General features: G+C 56.7%; 2 protein-coding genes across 4 annotated transcripts; one reads left to right on the top strand and one right to left on the bottom strand.

Moving 5' to 3' along the window:
* The first annotated feature begins 3,665 nt into the window (after positions 1-3,665).
* On the top strand, positions 3,666-9,498 carry LGALS2 (galectin 2). Of its 2 annotated transcripts, none has more exons than XM_015079156.3 (4): positions 3,666-3,738; positions 7,737-7,819; positions 8,981-9,137; positions 9,311-9,498. In XM_015079156.3, exons 1-4 carry the CDS (start codon positions 3,733-3,735, stop codon positions 9,455-9,457), a joined length of 393 nt encoding a protein of 130 aa, XP_014934642.1. In that variant the 5' UTR covers positions 3,666-3,732; the 3' UTR covers positions 9,458-9,498. The 2 variants fall into 2 exon arrangements, with proteins under 2 accessions (XP_014934642.1, XP_053082743.1); XM_053226768.1 differs by lacking the exon at positions 3,666-3,738 and adding an exon at positions 6,561-6,596.
* A 632-nt stretch (positions 9,499-10,130) lies between these two features.
* On the bottom strand, positions 10,131-18,100 carry CDC42EP1 (CDC42 effector protein 1). Of its 2 annotated transcripts, none has more exons than XM_027070805.2 (3): positions 17,949-18,100; positions 12,697-13,425; positions 10,131-11,387 (listed from the first exon to the last, which is right to left on the bottom strand). In XM_027070805.2, the coding sequence occupies exons 2-3, from the start codon at positions 13,157-13,159 to the stop codon at positions 10,747-10,749; spliced, it is 1,104 nt and encodes a 367-aa protein (XP_026926606.1). In that variant the 5' UTR covers positions 13,160-13,425; positions 17,949-18,100; the 3' UTR covers positions 10,131-10,746. The 2 variants fall into 2 exon arrangements, with proteins under 2 accessions (XP_026926606.1, XP_026926607.1); XM_027070806.2 differs by lacking the exon at positions 17,949-18,100 and adding an exon at positions 13,492-13,908.
* Positions 18,101-18,968: the final 868 nt, after the last annotated feature.

The raw sequence follows: 18,968 nt of genomic DNA, 5'->3' as shown, positions 1-18,968 counted from the left end.
CCACCCAGGCACCCCCAAAATGCGATTTTTTTTTAACTTTCTTTCTTTATTTTCAGAGAGAGAGACAGAGCACAAGTGGGGGAGAGTCAGAGGGAGAGGGAGACACAGAATCCAAAGCAGGCTCCAGGCTCTGAGCTGTCAGCACGGAGCCCCGATGTGGGGCTCGAACTCACACAAACCGTGAGATCATAACCTGAGCCAAAGTGGGACACTGAACTGCCTAAGCCACCCAGGTGCCCTGGAAGGTAAGCAATTTTATTTTTTTAACGTTTATTGATTTTTGAGAGACAGAGAGAGACAGAGAACGAGCAGGGGAGGAACAGAGAGAGAGGGAGACACAGAATCTGAGGCAGGCTCCACGCTCTCCGAGCTGTCAGCACAGAGACCAACGCGGGGCTCGAACCCACGAACTGCGAGATCATGACTTGAGCCAAAGTCAGTTGCTTAACCTACTGAGTTACCCAGGCGCCCCAGGAAGGTAAGCGTTTTTAAGAGAACCGGGCTGGAGATACAAATGTGGGTGATTTTGATTTTTTGTTTCTTTTCTTTCTTTCCTTCTTTCCTCCCTCCCTCCCTTCCTTCCTCCCCGCCCCCCTTACCTTCCTTCTTTCTTTCTTTTAAAATATCTTTCACTCACATCACACACATACGCAGAAAAGCGTCCGATTCAGAATGTGGTCGTGTTCCCCCGCCTTTAAACATTCTCCCAAAACAAGTGAACGTGTCCGTTCTTTCTACTTTGTGCATTCTCTGAAACCTTCCACAGTGAGCCAGGATGACTATTATAATCAGAAAAATACCACCTTTACAAGGGGTAGTTTCTGTTGATTAAGGAGTTTCCGTTTCCAAAGCACTTGGAGACTCCTTATCTCGCTTGGGCTTTTTACCGCAGCCCCGGGAGAAAAGCCGAAAAGGGATTGATTTCCCTGTGGCTTAAGAGGAGGAAATCACCCTCCTCCGGGGGCGGGCAGGGGACTGGAGGTAGTGTCCCGTGTAAGCACTGGGCAGCAAGCCACCCATCAGCTCCTGGCACCAGAGGGTTCTGAGCAGGGCTCGCCTCCCCCCCACCCCTTCCAGAGTGGCCATTGCCAGCTCTGATGGAAACTGCTCTGGCTTGGCCAAACCAGGGCTCTAGAAAAATCCCGCTTCTGGGAATCCACCCTCAGTAAGTTGTCAGGAGGCAGGCAGATTTTATACGCAAATAAACAGAACAGGTGCCCTCCGGGCGGTAAGGTTATGAATGTTTGCTTCTTTTTTTTTTTTTTTTAATTTAAAAAAATTTTTTTAAAATTTATTTTTGACAGAGAGAGACAGAGCATGAGTGGGGGAGGGGCAGAGAAGAGGGAGACACAGAATCCGAAGCAGGCGTCGCCGGCTCCAGGCTCCGAGCTGTCGGCACAGAGCCCGACGCGGGGCTCGAACCCACAGACCGTGAGATCATGACCTGAGCTGAGGTCAGACGCTCAAGCGACTAAGCCACCCAGGTGCTCCTAAAAGAAAATTTTTTAATGCCTATTTAATTTTGAGAAAGAGAGACAGAGTGCAATCGGGGGAGGGGCAGAGAGAGCCAGAGACACAGAATCGGAAGCAGGCTCCGGGCTCCCAGCTGTCAGCACAGAGCCCGATGCGGGGCTCGAACGCATGAACAGTGAGATCATGACCGAAGCTGAAGTCAGATGCTTAACTGACTGAACCACCCAGGCGCCCCTATTTTTTTTTTTAAGTTTATTTATTTATTTTTGAGGGAAAGAGAGAGAGGCAGAGAGAAAGGAAGAGAATCTCAAGCAGGGCCCGTGCTGTCAGCACAGGGCCCGACTCGGGGCTCAATCTCACAAATTGTGAGATCAAAACCTGAGCCGAAATCAAGAGTTGGACCCTTAACCGACTAAGCCCCCCAGGGGCCCCAACCGTGTAAGGTTTTTATTTTTATTTTAGTTTTATTTTTTCACACCTTTTAATGTTTATTTTTGAGAGAGAGAGAGAGAGAGAGAGAGAGTGAGCACAGTTGGGGGAGGGGCAGAGAGAGAGGGAGACACAGAATCAGAAACAGGCTCCAGGCTCTGAGCTGTCAGCACAGAGCTCGACGCGGGGCTCAAACTCACAAACTATGAGAACATGACCCGAGCTGAAGTTGGACGCTTAACCGACTGAGCCACCCAGGCACCCCTATTTTATTTTATTTTTAAAATATTTTTATTTATTTTTGAGACAGAGACAGAGCAAGAGCAGGGGAGGAGCAGAGAGAGAGGGAGACACAGACTCCCGAAGCAGGCTCCTGGCTCTGAGCTGTCAGCACAGAGCCCTATGTGGGGCTTGAACTCATGGACCGAGCGGTGAGATCATGACCTGAGCCGAAGTCGGACGCCCAACCGACTGAGCCCCCCAGGCGCCCCAACTGTGTATCATTTTTAAGACTTACATGTACAATCAGAAAAACCATCGGGTGACAGGAGATGACAAAACAGAAGTCTCTCAAAACGAATCTCAACATTGCAGAGAACGAGAAGCTTCGAGCTTTTTAAAAAAAAAAATTAATTATTGTTATTATTTTAAAATTTATTTTATTTATTACTTATTATTATTATTTATTTATTTTTAAGATTTTATTTTTTTAAAGCTTCGAGCTTTTAAAAATTTTTAATTATTATTGTTATTTTAAAATTTATTTTATTTATTACTTATTATTATTTTATTTATTTATTTATGTATTTTTAAGATTTTTTTAAAAGCTTTGAGCTTTTGTAAAATTTTTAAATATCATTATTTTAAAATGTATTTTATTTACTTATTATTTTATTTATTTATTTTTAAGATTTTATTTTTTTTAAAGCTTCGAGCTTTTTAAAAATTTTTAATTATTAGTGTTGTTTTAAAATTTATTTTATTACTTATTATTATTATTTATTTATTTTTAAGATTTTATTTTTTTAAAGCGTCGAGCTTTTTTAAATTTTTAATTATTATTTTAAAATTTATTTTATTTATTACTTATTATTATTTAATGAATTTATTTATTTTTAAGATTTTTTTTTTAACGTTTATTTATTTTTGAGACAGAGAGAGACAGAGCATGAACGGGGGAGGGGCAGAGAGAGAGGGAGACACAGAACCGGAAGCAGGCTCCAGGCTCTGAGCCATCAGCCCAGAGCGCGATGCGGGGCTCGAACTCACAGACCGCGAGATCGTGACCTGAGCTGAAGTCGGACGCTTAACCGACTGAGCCACCCAGGTGCCCCCAAATTTTATTTTTTTAAAAGCTTTGAGCTTTTGTAAAATTTTTAAATATTATCATTTTAAAATTTATTTTATTTACTTATTATTTTATTTATTTATTTATTTTTAAGATTTTATTTTTTTAAAAGCTTCGAGCTTTTCGCACAGCAAGTCTCCCTGTTCGAGGATGAGGAAGTGGGGCTCAGGACCTTGGGTGGCTTGCCAAGCTCACCTGCTGGTTGTGCTGGCTTCCGATGCCCGGCTGGGCGCTGGTCCTGTGCTGGGCCGGGCACGGGGCAGGTGGCTCCGGGCTGGGCTGGGTGTGCCCGGACGAGGAGCCTCTCATCCGTCCTGGGAGATGTGAGGGGGGCAGACACCCGGGCAGGAGGGACCAAAGTCCTCATGTACGGCCTTGGGGGAGTTAATGTGTAATATTCTAGAATATAAACTGGGCTGTGAGGCGTGATCTTGAGCGCAGACCTCCAGGAGTCACCAGGAGCCGCACCGGGAGCTGCCACCATGTCGGTGAGGATGCCGGCTTGCCCACTGCCCACCTCCTCCGTTTCCCACATCTGTGCTTCAGTGGGGCAGCTGGTAGGGGGCGGGGGGAGCACAGCTGGAGGAAAGCCACTGCCCCTCTCCGGGCCTCGGTTTCCCTGTCCGTAGACTGACCAAGACGGTCACAAGGCGTCCACAGCCCTCTAGGGTAGATGTTCTTGGCTCCCTCCACCACCACCCTGCAGGGGGAGCCGAAACCTACCTCTTCCCCTCTCTAGACTCCGTTTCTCATCCGTAATAATAACTGCCAACATCTACTGGGCTTTAACTTTTTTTTTTTTTAAACGTTTATTTGTTTTTGGGAGACAGAGAATGAACAGGGGAGGGCCAGAGAGAGAGGGAGACACAGAATCTGAAGGAAGCTCCAGGCTCTGAGCCGTCAGCACAGAGTCCGATGCAGGGCTCGAACTCACAGACCGTGAGATCATGAACAGAGCCGAAGTTGGATGCTTAACCGACCGACCCACCCAGGCGCCCCTGTTGCGCTTTATAAAGATGAAGAAACTGAGGCTCAGAGGTTAAACCACCCAACATTACGACCTGTACGTTGCAGGCGTTTGAGTGGATCCCCTTTGCAATCTTTGATTCCAAACCTGGCGCTATCACAGCTCGCTGTGTGGCTTCAGATAAGTCACTCTCCCTCTCTGAGCCTCAATCTCCCGCATTTGTGGAATTGGATCACGATTCTTCTGAGGATTAGACGGTGTCTTAATTTCCGGTGGCTACGGTAACAATATTCCCTTGCAGTTTTGGGGGGTGGAGGCCTGAAATCGAGTGGTTGGCAGGGCATGCTTGCTCTGAAGGCTCCAGGGGAGGATTCTCTCTTGTCTCTTCCAGCTTCTGGTGGCTGCCGGGAGTCTGTGGCATTCCTTGGCTGTAGCTGCACGACTCCGATCTCTGCCTCTGTCTTCGCATGGCCTCTTCTTCTGTGTGTCTGTGCTTCCGGGTCCACGTTTCCCTTTTGTTTTTCTTTTTCTTTTTTTTTTTTTGAGTGTATTTATTTTGAGAGAGCGCGTGCGCACAAGCGAGCAGAGCGAGCATGAGTGGGGGAGGGGCAGAGAATCCCAAGCAGGCTCTGCGCTGTCGGCTCAGGCCCCGATGAGGGGCCCGAACCCGCGAACTGTGACATCATGACCGGAGCCGAAGTCAAGACTTGGACGCTCGACGGACTGAGCCACCCAGGGGCCCCTCTCTTCCCTTTTCTTATAAGGACACCAGTCACATTGGATTGAAGGCCCACCCTAAACAAGTCTTAAGTTGGTTACGTCTGCAAAGACCCTGTTTCCAGACAGGTCGCATCCGTTAAGTTTCAGGTGGACGTGACTTTTCGGGAGACGCTGTTCAAGCCAGTCCCTGTAAGGTGCAGGATGTGACCGTGACTGGAGGGGTCAGTGTGGCAGGGATGATGCACTCCCCACCCCCTGCCTCCCAAGGGCAACTTTGTGGCCCAGAGACCTTCCCGTCTTTCCCCTTCTCTGGTCGTCCCATCCCTGCCCTCTCTTTCCTCCTTCTCCAGAGATCACCTAGTCCAAATATCCTACATTAATGATGGGAGAACCAAGGCCCAGAAAGGGAGGCAGCTGGCCCCAGGTCACTCAGCCAACCAGGGGCAGGGTCGGGACTCGATCCCTGACCACCGACTCCTGCCCCACTCCCCAAACTGGCTTTGCCCCCCGTTGTCTGTCTCAGACTTTGCTGAGTGAGGACAGGGATCCTGGGTCTGCACACTCCCACCGGCACCCTTCTCTGTCCAGAGGCACCTGTCCCTGGCCTTTCTGGTGCTCCCGTCCCGTAGCAACCCCCACCTCTATCCTTGGGGGCTTTGCTCCTTCTGTTTTAGCCAGGCAGCTCCCAGGAGGTGGTAAGGGAACGGGGGTGCTCTTCCCTACACGGGCCCCAGCCTGACTGGTCCAGGGTCCTGGGGAGGGTGGGTGGGCGGGCAACTGGGGGGAGACGAGAAGACTCAGCCCGCTCACGATGTCTGGTTGTAGCCGTGTGTGCGTCTCAGAGCGCCCATCTGTGACAGCTTGCTTTGTGGCAGGACATTTATGTTTCTGGTAACGTCTGAACATCTTTGGGAGGGACCGGATAACCTTGTCTCCGAGCGGCAAACTTGTCTATCTGTGAGACGCTGGAGGAGAATTTTAACCCAGCCTGTCTGGTTCTCAAGACGGCAACCCAGCTGTCACACCAAGTGTCCCTCGGACGGGTGAGGCTCTCCTGCCTCTAACCCCCGTTTTCTCAACGGCGGGGAGGTTTTTCCCACCCAGGGGCATTTGGCCACATCTGGGGACATTTGCGCTTGTCACAACTGGCGGGGAGGGTGCTACTGGCATCTGGTGGATACAGACTGCCAGTTCCACACCCTCGGATGCACGGGCCATCCCCACGACAAAGAGTCATCCCGCCTCACCGGTGTGGGGGCTGCTGGCTCCACTCTCCTGGGCTGCGCACAGCCTCTTTTCAGACCTGCCTTTTGAAATGTCCCGCCCCTGGGACAGCCGGGCAAGCCCGCCGTGTGTGTGTGCACACTGGATCTCCTTCCCCCTTGGTAAAAAGAAGGCAGCTGCCGGTGGGGGAGCATTGACTATCCTCCCAAGGACGCTGCCCTTGGCTGTCAGCAAAGCGCCCCAGGCCTGTGAGTTTCAGGCGTGCGGGCTCCAGGAAAAAAACCAAAAATCTGTGAACAGAAATTGCACAACGTAAACGTGTTCTCCCATGAGAAGTTTGAGATCTTCGGTACCTGCTGCGTGTGTCCTCTCCCTCCCCACCCCCACCCCCCACCACACGCCTTCCGAGCATGGATGTGGAAAAAGGGACATTTTGTAAGTGTTGGGTAATGAGCTTTGAAAATAGCTTCAAGGGGCGCCTGGGTGGCTCCGTCGGTTGGCTGTCTGACTCCCGCTCAGGTCGAGATCTCACGGTCTGTGGGTCTGAGCAAACCCACCCCGCCCCCCTCCCCGGGCTCTGCGCTGACAGCTCAGAGCCTGGAGCCTGCTTCGGGTTCTGTGTCTCCCTCTCTGTCTCTGTCTCTGTCTCTCTCAAAAATACATAAATAAATAAGCATTTAAAAAAATAGCCATCCTCCCTCCCCATTAAAAAAAAAAAAGAGAGATAGCTTCAAGACCCTTCCTTTAACCACGGAGCAGCTGTGGGAAACTTGTGCTATATAGAAATCTAGGCGCTGTTAAGGTCCTATGGAAAAAGGAGTGAGTGAATCATAGCAGCAAGTGATCATAATGGTATCCGTCCCTCGATTTGCCTGTAGTTCATGCCAGCCTCTATGTCTGGGGCTCTGCAAACGTGACCTTGCCCCTCCCAACGGCCTGAAGGTGGGTGCTATTAACCTCCGGGCCCCCGGCAGTGTCTGTCACAGAGGGGGCGGCTTAGCACTGGCTGTGAATGGATAAATCAAATGAGCCCATTTTATAGATGAGGAAAGTAAGGTCTGGAGAGGGACTTTGATAGGACATGTCAAGACATGTGACTTACAGAGCTTTATAGTTCCTGGTTTTGGATGGGCCAAGCTCTGCACGCCTCTGATACAATCACTTTCTGTTAGTAAAATGGCTCCAAGGTTTTGCAGAAGCTGAACACATCCTCATTTGGGGGGTTCTGCTAAGGGTGCCTTCATCACCTGAACCTATTTGGGAACTGTAAGGTCAGCACAGACCACAGTACCCACTTCACAGATGGGCATACTGAGGATCCCCCAGCTGGGCCCCATGTGTCTACATTCAGCTGTTCTCATCAGGCTGGGTGGATGAGAGTGAAGCAAAGCAGGGAAGAGGGAGTTCTAGAAGGCTCTGACCAGCGCACTCTAGCTTTTTCCCTTCCCAGCTCAGTGCCCTCGAGGGTGCAGAGGGTGAACGAGACCTGAGGCCCCGTGAGAAGGTGCCGGTGAACGGGGGCCGCCAGCAGAAGGGCTCTGGGCATGTGCGTGACGTGCTTCTCCGTTGGCACAGGGAAATTTTGAGATCGTGAACATGGACATGAAGTTGGGCTCAACCCTGAAGATCAAGGGCAAGATCGCCAGTGACGCCGTTGGGTGAGCAAGGGGAGAGGCCGGGTGGGCCCGACCCGGGGAGGGGGGCTGTCCACAGGCCTGGAAGGTGGGGGCAGGCAGGGCAGCCTTGTGAGATGGTCACAGGGGAGAGCGACCTCAGGGGCCTTTTTTTTTTTTTAAATCCTTTGCTCGTGCTCACATCCCTGCCATGCCCCCGGCTGGCTCCCCTCCTGTTAGGGGCCTGCCTTCACCTCCGAGGCTAGGTTTGGGGACCCCCAGAATTTCACAACTCGTGCTATTTGCTCAACTCCGTGGCCCCCAAAGACACTGAAGGGGGTAGGTAGGGAAGCCCCTAGAGATCTGCCCAGCCCCCTGTGGGTCAGGTGTCTCTAGGGAAAGCCAATTCCACGCCCCCCCCCCCCCCCACCGCCCTCCTCACCCAGCTGAATGGGCAGAGGCCAGCCTTTCACACACATTACACCAGAGAGAGCCACCAGGGGGCGCCAAGTGGTCTCTTTTGTATCCTCTCCCTTAGAACTAGCCGCACTTCTAATTCCGTTGTTAACAGCTCGGCACTCGGGCTCTCCCGTGGGCAGAACACGGTTACGGAATTTCTTGGGACTGATCCGCAACCGCTTTTAGTTGAGGAGAGGCGGGCAGAGGCGTAGGGTAGGAGCCAAGAGGAAAATCACTCCTTTCTCCTACTTGGGTTCCCTAAGTATACGGTCATGGTCTGAGCCCTCCCAGTGAAGGCACCCTATTCATGACTCAGAATGTTCTACTCTCAGGGACCTTGGCGGTCTGACCCAGGCTGTAGGGATCCTGTCAACAGGTCACACGGCCCCTGATTGAATACCTGGAATGACAGGGAGCTTGCCACTTGAGGTTAGCCGTTCATGGCCAAACTCAGCGGACCTTCAGATACCTAAGGACAATTCTCTCCCCCAAGGACAGGTCCCCCGAACTCCTGAGATTGTCACTATCAGACACCCTCCTGTCAAGAGCCTTAGTCCCTGTGCCAAATGGAATGACGCTCCAGTGCTGAGTCCGAGCAGGTTGTCACCTCCTTTGTTTTAAGGCACAGGCCTCTGTTAACACTTTTCTTTTGTGATTTCTTTCAGCTTGTGGTCAACCAAGACCCCGCGACCCGAGCAGCTTTACCCAGGGCTGGCCCCTAATCCTTGTTACCCCCTTTCCCTGCAGATTTGCCCTTAATCTGGGCCAGGGGTCATCTAAAGTGGACCTGCATTTCAACCCACGCTTCCGTGAATCTGTCATCGTCTGTAACTCACTGGATGGCACCTGGGGGGAGGAGCAGAAGGATGGTCACATGTGCTTCAGCCCAGGGTCAGAGGTCAAGGTGAGGTCAGAGGGGAGAGGCGCCCGAGGAGGATGTCAAAGAGAGAGCCCAGGTGGGGGGGGGAGCACCCTGGCCTAGACATGGGGTTTGGCACTGTTGAGGCCAACCCCGGGGCTGCCGTGGGCCATTTTCCAGGGCCTCCGGCCTCCCTGACACCCTCCCTCCTGCCGCAGTTCACCGTGACCTTTGACAATGACGGATTCAAAGTGAAGTTGTCAGACGGGCACCAGTTGACCTTTCCCAACAGAATGGGCCACAGCCACCTGAGCTACCTGAGCATACAGGGTGGGTTGAGCATCACCTCCTTCAAGATCGACTGAGCGGAGAGCACCTCACCGGAGGCGGAGAGCACCTCACCGGAGTCAAAGAGCCCACTGCGGATTCCCGATCCTGAGCTCCGCTCCGTCACGGATCAGCGGCCGCCGAGTCCCGGCTCCTGATCAGCAGTTCCTGCCCCTGGGACCCTACTTCCCTCCCCTGAGGCTAAGACCAGACAAAAGAAGCCACCTTTACCTAGTCTTCCTGCGTCAGTGCTTGTGGCGATTTCCATAGTGCTCCCAACAGCCTCATGCGACAGGGAAGCAAACTGAGGCATAAGGTCGGAGGGCTGCGAGGTGGGGGTTGGGACATGCTCCCAAACACCTCTAAGCACCCGCTGCAGCCTCTCGGTCCCCAGGTATCACCGGGGCAAGTGATTCGTGATTACGGAGGGGGGATTACGGAGCAGGCCCCCCGTTCCAGGCACCTGGGCCAGGGGCTGTTCCAGGAACTGTAGATAAGGGCTTCCACCTGGGCCTCTTATCGCTGGAACATTCATTCCAGCCTGGTTACTCATTACCCCCTGCTTTGGCCCCTCCCCTCGCTGGGGGCCCTGGGGGTGTGGGTTTGGGGGGGGGGGAGATTCTTTGGTTTTCCAAACCCGATACTGAAAGTATTTTAAGCAGGTGGAGCTGACTTTGTTCTCCCAAGTCCCCAAGCATCTTGCAGGACGCCTTTTATCAAAAAGCCTTTTTTAATCAGGACCCAGAAGCAGGTCTGGGGTGCACAGGAAGGTGGGATTCCTCCCCTGTGAGGTCGCACCTGACTTTTCTCTGGGGTTGGAATGTTGGGGAAGCAGCCTTAGCAAGGGCTGGGGCTCTGAGGGGTGCAGGAGGGACCCTGCTGGGGGCAGCTCTGGGATGAGCTGGGGCAGGACGTCCCTTAGGGAGAGGAGACAAAGGCCCTGTGTGGTATGCTCCCCGCCCCCCCCCCCCCCCCCCCAGCAAGGACAGCTTTTCCAGCACAAAGGCTATACTGTGAGGTTGGGCTCTCCAGCCAGTGGGGTTGGCAGAGGGTGGGGGGTGAGCCTAAGGAACGGCCCTGGGTCCAGAGTGGCAAGGGGCTAGGTAATGCAGCCCAGCAGGGCCCACGGGAACACCCAGGTCCCAGAACAAGCCTGGTCTCCTCCGGCCTCCCTCCCATGTCTGTCCTGCAGAGGCGTGGAGGGGCTTGGGGGCAACTGGGTTCTCCCATCTATCGTGGGCAGGACCTAGCTATTCGGTGCTGGCTCTGCACTGTTCATGGGCAGTGCCCTGAGCCCTGGCAGGGTCCTGAGCCCACGGCCAGCTGGTCACACCTTGACTTCATCGTCCTCCTCAGCATCAGCAAACTCAAAGGTGTTTGCTTGCACCGTGCTGGGCACGGGGGCCCTGCTGCCTGCCTGGGGTGCCCCCCACTCTTCGTCCAGGCTCTCCCAAGAAGCCCGAGCCTGGGGCAGGACCCCCGCTAGCTCTCGCCGGGCATCGATCTCAGTATAGCGGTGGCTACCCTGGCCGCCCCCCCAGCCTGCTCCCCAGTGCCTGCTAGGGGCCGTGTCAGCAGGTATACGGGGACACTCTCCCACCACACTGGCCCTCACCTCAGCCAGAGGGCTCAATCCAGCAGTCACCCCATTGGGGCAGTGTCCACGTGGTTGGGGGTTTGAGGCAGGGGCTGGGGGTCTGGCGGCAGGGGCTGGGGAACTTGAAGCAGGGGCTGGGGAACTTGAAGCAGGGGCTGGGGTCGTCTCAGCTGCAGAGGCTTCTGAAAGGCTCATGACCCCCAGCAGCTCGCTGAGGAGAGATGGCCCCAGGTCGAGGTCCAGGCGGAAGGACAGGAGGGAGTCAGAGCGGCGAAGCTCGGGCTCGGAGGGGAAGGCACTATCACGTTCTCGGTCACGAGGCTTTTCCGGGCGAGGCAGGCGGGAGATAGTGCAGAACCCGGAGTCCGGGCCTAGAAGAATGGGGAGAAGGGTCATAGCTGGGGTCCCTAACCAGGAATCGGGGCGGGGAGGGCCAGGACCGACCCTAGCTTGCTGTGTGGCCTCTAACACGTCACTCTCTCATCCGGCCTCAGATTCTCCCATCTTTCCAATATAGCGAACCCTGAAGTTTCTCACGGGATCTTTCTATCAACCCAGAAGTTGAAAATGGACACAATTCTCATTCCCACTTTGCAGACGTAGAAAGGGAAGGCTCAGTCTGGGACAAGGGGAGAGGCTTGCCCAGGGTCATAGGGTCTGAAGGGGGCAGAGGCAAGCCTGGAGCTCAAAACGTCCTGACTCACAGTCCCAACTGATGGCCACGGTCCTCCTGCATGACGGTGGCCGATGGCTGCAGGCGAACCCATAGCACGTGGACGGGTTTGTGGGCACGGGGACGGAACTAGCAAGCTGGGGTCTGACTGCACAGAAATCACAGACTCAAAGGACAGGCGGATGCCCTGCAAAGGACCTCTGGTCCAGCCTCTGGCTCCAAAACTACCATGCCTGAGGCACAGTGTGGTCACTGTGGACCAGCCCTCAGCGGAGTTTTGAGCTGCGTTGCTGGGGGCGGAGCACCCACGGAAGCCCCTGGCAGTGGGGCAAAGCCACAGGGCAGAGAACGGCCACCAGGTGGCAGCAGGGGCCCTGCTTCCCAAGGCGAGCTGTCCAGTGGCGCTAAGGTTGCACCTGCCACTCCCCCACCACGGCCGGGAGGGCCCCCTGGCTTCTGTCCGCGTGAGTGGTTTTTCCAAATTTGTCAGGTTCTGTCCAAATAACAAAAACACAGCAACAGCCCCGATGTCCTGTCGCTGAGTCTTAGCAATGACCCTAATGGACCCATTACACACACAGGCCAGGACTGAGCCTGCAGAGGTCAGCCGGAGTGCTGGAAACCGGGTAGAACCAGGATTCTAATCCAGAGCCCAGACTCTCAGTCTCGCCACCGTGTCATTCTGACACGAGGGGGCTGCTTCCGTGGAAGGGGACGGGCTGGTTCAGCCATGGGCCCGGACACAGGGAGGCGAGTTAGAGTCGGGGAGAGCTGGACCGCCCTCCCCTCCCCTCTCAACCTCAGCGGGCTTTGTGGGGTGAGCTGGTTTGCGACCCTTGTCCCCGCCCCAGCCCCCCCAACCCCTTCCACGGTCTGGGGTTCGGGCCTGACCTCCACGGTGGGACCAAACTAACGCGGGGCAAAGAGCTCACTTGGTGGCTCGGCCGTCCCACCGAACACCCTGGGCCTCGGCACCTGACGAACGAGTGGCCAGCCCGGGCCCTCACCGTAACCGGAGTGGCCGTCTGTGGAGCTGGCAGGGTCGCGGTCGAAGGTGAGTTTGCCGACCACGAGGCTGTCGTAGGCGGCCTGGTTGAGCTGGGGCAGGGAGATGGCGTTCTTGATGATGGGGGACACGGCAGGCGGAGCAGGCGAGGGTGCGGGCGGGGAAGCCATCCGCCGGGGCGGTGCCCCTACCCTCCGCACCTGCTGTAGCTTCTTGGCCAGGAAGCTGCGGGGTGAGCGGTGAGTGCTCCCCGAGCTGCCACCGTGGTTGCTGAGGAAGGACGTGTCGCCGAAGACGTCCCCGCCGCGGCCCACGTGCATGGTGTGGCGGAAGTCGCCGAGTGGGGGGCTGATCATGTCCGCCGTCAGCCGCCTCTTCCCCTGCGAGCCGGACACCCAGCCAACCGGTGACAGCTTGCCCAGGCTCATGGCAGGGGCTCCTCCAGCCCCCTGGGGGCCTGGCATCAGCTCCCGCTCTTCACGGTGGATGGTCCGGGCCCCCCCTCCCCGGGGCCGGGGCTCACGATCCACTTCTCAGCTCCTTCCTTCCCAGAGGAAGGGGGGTGGACGGAGGCTGCTCCTGTGCGCTCCTGAGGTGCTGCCCCCTCGCCTGTCCCTGAGGCCTGGCTCCCGGCCGCGTGGAAACCGCTACGGATGCCTGTCCCAACACAGAGAAGGTACCAGATGCACCCTCAAGCGCCAGCTGCCCCTCTCTGCCCGGCGGTGGAGACCTGAAAGAAAGACAATGATGGTGATCCTGGGTCACACAGCGAAAGGGAACAAGTGACTATACCCACCAACCCCGATGGGGGATACCGCCCACGTGCTGAGAGGGCGCGCAGACGACAGGCCGGACAATTCCGGGAGGAGGACGACGCTTAGGACCAGGCAAAGCAAACAATAGTGACCCAGTAGGAATTGTGGCTGTTGCCTGTGAACAGGTATGGACCGGAGGGGGGCACGAAACAATTCATCGGGCTGCACGCTTGAGACGTCTCTCTGTAAAAAGCATGACTGGTCCTTCTACGGAGGCCGTTTATGAAGCACCTACTAAGTGCCAAGAAGTGACCTGTTACTCGTGTCATTCACACGACACCCCGGAGGGAGGCGCTATTTTATTTTGTATTCTTTTTTATTTTATTTTTTAAAGTTAACTTATTTTGAGAGCGAGGGAGCAGCGAGGAACAGAGAGAGAGAGAGAGAGAGAGGGAATCCCAAGCAGGCTCGATGCCATCAGTGCAGAGCCCGATGCGGGGCTCAAACTCACAAAACGCGAGATCGAGGCGCTTAACCGACTGAGCTACCCAGCCGCCCCAGGAGGCACTATTTTAGGGAGGAGAAACTGAGGCACAGAGAAGTGAAGTGACTTGCTTGAGGCTACATAGTAAAAATGGTGAGGCAGAGCCCTCCCGACCCAGAGCCCTTGAGCCCCAAGCTACATTCTCTTCTGCGGGCGCGTTGAGCAAATCACCTCCCTTCTCTGTGGGTGAAATTGTCTTTCACTCGGAGAGGCCAGGAGGGAGGAGGTGCCTTGCCACAGGCTTTGTGCACTGCTGTGTAAACAGCCTGCGCAGAGATTCCTTAGAACCCTCCGCCTTCAAGGTGCTTCCTGGAAAAAGGATCCTGTGGTCAAAAGTGGCTTTTTCCAGCTGCCGACTGCATGCCTGAGCAGATTCAAGGCTCTGAGAAGGCCCGCAGGAAAGACCTTTACCATAATTTTTCAAATTGACGTAGGAGCCTTGTTGTCAGGGAACAAGTTTTGGAAAGAGCTCAGCAGGTGCCAAAAGCGATTCCTTCCCCACTCCGTCCCCTCCTGATCTCCCCCACCTCCTCCCCAGCCCCAACCTTCTCTAAGCTTCTTCTGGTCTGACCCCATCCCTTCTAGCATCATAGAAAGTGCAGTCTGGAGGACACCTATGAGCCTACGGTCTGACCTCTGGTTTTCCTGTGGCCCACAGAGGGTCCAAGTTTGCTCCAGGTCCCAGCAAGAGAGCTAGTTGAGACTTGAACTCAGAGCCTCTGACTCACGGCCCTTTGATCGGCTCCTGGAGCCCCGTCTTGTCTCCCTAGATTGGTAACACACTCTGAAGGTGGGGCGGCTGTCTGGATTTTCCTGCCTTCCCCCCTCCCAGCACCCAGCCTGGGCTCCGCACTGGCCAGGTGCCGAATCAACAGGGGTTCAATCACAGGGGATCTTAGTGATGACCTTCATACCAAAGGATCACCCTTTGCCACCTTCCCAGTGAGGGTAGGTGGGGGATTCAAAGGCCTCGCAGGGTGACCTTGAGCAAGTCACTTACCTCCACAGGTGTGGGGCCTCAGCTGATAAAAGCTGATAAGACCTAGATGTGTGCCTCAACTTTTTTTTTTTCCGCTTGTTTTTAAATACCGCTGCCACCTCCAACATACAAAATCTCAATACTGCCCTTTGAATGTTATTTGAAATTCAAAATCGGTTAAATAACAAGATAAAAAACAAAGAAAGCAATAAAACAAAGCCAGCTTTGTTCTCGGACTACATTCTCGTCCCTTCCCACCATCTGATCCACCCCCCAGCCCTAACTCCTCCCCCTTGGGGGGGGGTGTCTGAATCATCCCTTTCCCTGGCACCCCCAGCACCAAGAAGTCCTCGTGGAATGTTTGCTGAAGTTACGAAGCACTCTGCAGTTGGCCACCCATTACATGATGTCATCCGACTCCAAAGGCCCCGCTGTTGAGGTCATGAGGGTGAGCCCATTTTTACAAGCAGAGCCGAGGTTCCGAGGGAAGGGACTTGGCCAAGGTCACCTGGCAGGTGCATGGCATGGGCCAGGTTTCCTAGCTCTGCAGAGACGACGGATGAATCTCTGGGCGGGAAAGGAACGGGCCGGGGGTGGGGGCGTCACTCCAAATGCCACGTGAGGGGTCACTGTGTCTGCCATGTGGCTACACCCACCTCTCTCCCAGCGTCCACCTTGAAGGAGCCACTCTTCTCTCCACCGAGAGGACTCTGGCCCCCACCTAATCCCCATGGCCACCTTAACTCTCGAGACCAGCTTCTGCTCCAACCTTGCGACGCTCCCACCTCCCCAGTGCCCCTGGGCACCTCTGAAAGGTCTCTCCTTACCTCTCCACCTTGCCCTGCGACAGAGAGACACTGCCGGGTGGTGGGGCCAAGGACAGGGCAGTGCTACTGGGGACCCGTTTTCCCACGTGGGAAACAATAACAGCATCGAAATCTGGTTTTTTCCCAAAGGAGCGGGAAGAGCGGAAGGTGCTGTAATTAAACCCCCAGGTCCCGGAGTCAGGCGGCCCCGGTTCAAACCCAACATATGAACACGAGCATCTCTGACTCTGGGCGTCCTTGGTGGGAGCTATTTGGCACCTGACACTGACTTCAGGGTATCGCTGGCAATCAGGTGTGTCCCATCTGGCCCTGGAGGAAGAAGGGCTCCAGGCGTCCTGGTGCAAAGCCTACCTCCCCTGACCAACCCAGCATTACTGCCTGTTGATGCTCATGACACCCATTTTACAGGTGAAAACGATGAGGCGTAGAAAAGGGGACCGACTTGCCCCGAGTCACAGAGCAAGGAAAAAAAAAAGTGGTGTGGCTGGCAGCCTCCCCAGGATTCTGTCACCATCACTAGTAAATGCCAGGGGAGGGATAGGACCACAGCGGCGGGGCGAGGGGCGGGGGGAACAGCTGTGGCAGGAGGCAATGCCCAGCTGCCGAGCTCCAGAAGGGCAGGCCTGGGAAGCAGGAGACTGAGCTGTGCGGATTCGGTGCCCGTGACCAGGCAAGAGTGGTCACCAAGTGGCCTGGGTGTCCTAGCAGTCTTTATATTTACCCTACAGAAGACAGTCAGGCGGGGGCACTTGGTGAGAGGTTACTCAATGGTGGTAATGACGCAAGGACAGGGTTTGAAGCCGAGGGCAGGGACCACGCGTTAGGAGAGGCCAACAGGGGCCGCTGTGGAGGCACCTGTAGTTCAAAGGAGGCTGGGGGCTGTCTGACATTGGGGGAGGGGGCAGAGGCTGGGGCGGCTGCACCCCTGCGCTCACCTGGGGGTCACCCACAGGTACTGGTGCCTGCCGGCTCACCACCTGTCATCCAGGAGGCCACTCACACGCACACAGCCCCTTCCCCACCAGTGTCCAGCTGGTTAACATCCCAGACCGCTGGACAGCGTGACGGTACCTGGATGAGGGCTGCTATGGCCCTGGAATAAAACGTCAAGTCCCTGGGGCCTCTCATACCCCTGGAAGGCACACCCCATCCCCCAACCCGGTCAAGGTGGAGACATGAGCAAAGTGAGGCCAGAAAGGGGCAGCAAGCTGTTTGCAGGGGCAGCGCGGACCCTGGGACAGGACTCTGAGGGGTTAGATGGGAGCACCAGGGGTCATGGGGGAGTAAGAGGAAAGCAGGTTAGAGCCCAAGCCCGCCACTCGGTGAGGCGGGCGGGCCGCGGCCCAAGTGTCGCACAGTCCTGGGTTCCAGCCCCCCCCAACGCGTTTGCTGCGGCCTCGGGGGGTAGTCCCGCCGCCTCTCTAGGCCTCAGTTTCCCGGGCTAGCAAATGGGCTTCAAGCTGGGCGGACCTTGCGTGGTCGAGGCAAGAACAGAACAATGTCGAGGCCGGTCGAGATTGGAAGTCCGGGAAAGACTTTGGCCAGAAAACGTTCCCTCTGGGAGGCAAGGAGTTCGGATGGGGAGGGTCGCTCCACGGGGGAGGGGAGAAGGGACAGCCGGCTGTCGTGGCCCGAGGGGAACCGGACGGGATGACCTCATCCCTGCTCGGCCTGGAATGCGGCGGTTGGGGAGGGGGCAGGGTGCCTGGTCCATCTCCCCTGCGGTCCCTCCCGCCCCCCACTTCCCGCTCTCCGCGCCGGCCTCGCCAAGGGGCCCGACATTCCGGCACTTTCGCCCCCTCCCCGTTCCTTCCCTTCCTTTCCCAGGGCAGGAAGGAGCGTAGACGGCCCTCCGCGCGCCCCCTCCTCCCGCAGCCGGCTTTACCGCTCGCCCGCTCCAGTGCTCTGCGCCCCTCCGCTCGCCCGGGACCTTGCAAAACCACCCCCAAACTCGGAGGGTCCCCGCGCCCTGCGCGACGGGCCTTCCTGTTGGCACCCGGGGCGCCTTGGGCAGGCTGGCCTCCTCCCTCCCTCCCCCCCCCCCCACTCCCCGCCCCGGTCCCCGGGAGCCTAAGAGGGTGCCGGGTCCCCCCCCCCCCACCGTCCCGCCGGCGTCCACGCCCACCCGGGGGAGGGGGGCGCTGTTACCTTCGCTCCGCGAGCCCCGGAGGCCCGGGGCCGGGGGCCGAGGGGCGGGCGCGTCGGCCCGGGCGGCGGCGGCGGCGCGTCCCGGCGCGCAGCCCGGGCGAGTGGCTGGGCCGGTCTGCGCCGCCCTGGCCGCGGGCTCCGCGGGCTGGCTCCGGGGGCGGGGGCGGGGTGTGGGCGCGCTCCCTCCCCGCGCCTCGCCCCTCCCGCCTGCGGGCGGGGCCGGGCCCCCTCCGGGGCACCGATCGGGCCGCCCCGAGTGGCGGCGGGAGCTGGAGGCGGGCGGCGGGGGCGCCGGGCTGGCGGGGCGGGGAGCCGCCGAACGTGCGGGGAAGCCCCGGCGAGGCGACTCGGGTCGTGTGCGGCCACCCCTCCCCCACCGGCTCCCCGCGTGGCCTTGGGGCTCCGGGACCTGACAACTCCGGCTCCTGCGCTCTCCAGCCGCTCCCTGTGGGAGTTTGGGAGAACCCAGAAGCCCGCCCGGGGCCTTGAATGCCGCAAAGACTCGCCCGGACCCTGAGCTCTCCACGCTGGGATGCCCGCTGTCTTTCTCCCGGTCCACCTGGCTCTCAGTCCTCTACAGGCCACAGGGGTGTCGGGGGCGCAGACCACAGCAGGCTACTTGCGAGTGGTGGGTGGTGTGGTGGTCAAGGACGGGGGCCCTAGAACCCCACAGCCTGGTTTCCCAGCCTGCCCTAGCCCCTGCTTAGCCTTGCCGTGCCTCGGTTTCCCATCCGTAAAATAAGATAGTAACAGTAGGCATCGGATGTCACGTTCTTAAGTGCTCTCTGCTCTGTCAGCACCTAGGAGGCTTGCGGAACAGGTAGATGAGACCACACCTCAGATGGATGGGTTTAGAAAGCATTATTGAGCACCCCCCCTCCCCGAAACCCCACCCAGGAGGGGCAGGGGACAGCTATGCACAGGCACCTGTGTCACCCTCAAGGAGGGGAGACAGGGCTCTGATCCCTGCCTCAGGTGTTTTTTTTTTGCCCTCCTCGGATACTCCCCTCAGATTGTGAG

The sequence above is a fragment of the Acinonyx jubatus genome, chromosome B4, assembly GCF_027475565.1.
Source record: "Acinonyx jubatus isolate Ajub_Pintada_27869175 chromosome B4, VMU_Ajub_asm_v1.0, whole genome shotgun sequence".
Taxonomy (NCBI): Eukaryota; Metazoa; Chordata; class Mammalia; order Carnivora; family Felidae; genus Acinonyx; species Acinonyx jubatus.
The sequence above is the reverse complement of the archived record's forward strand: the minus strand, read 5'-3'. Positions and strand labels throughout refer to the sequence as shown.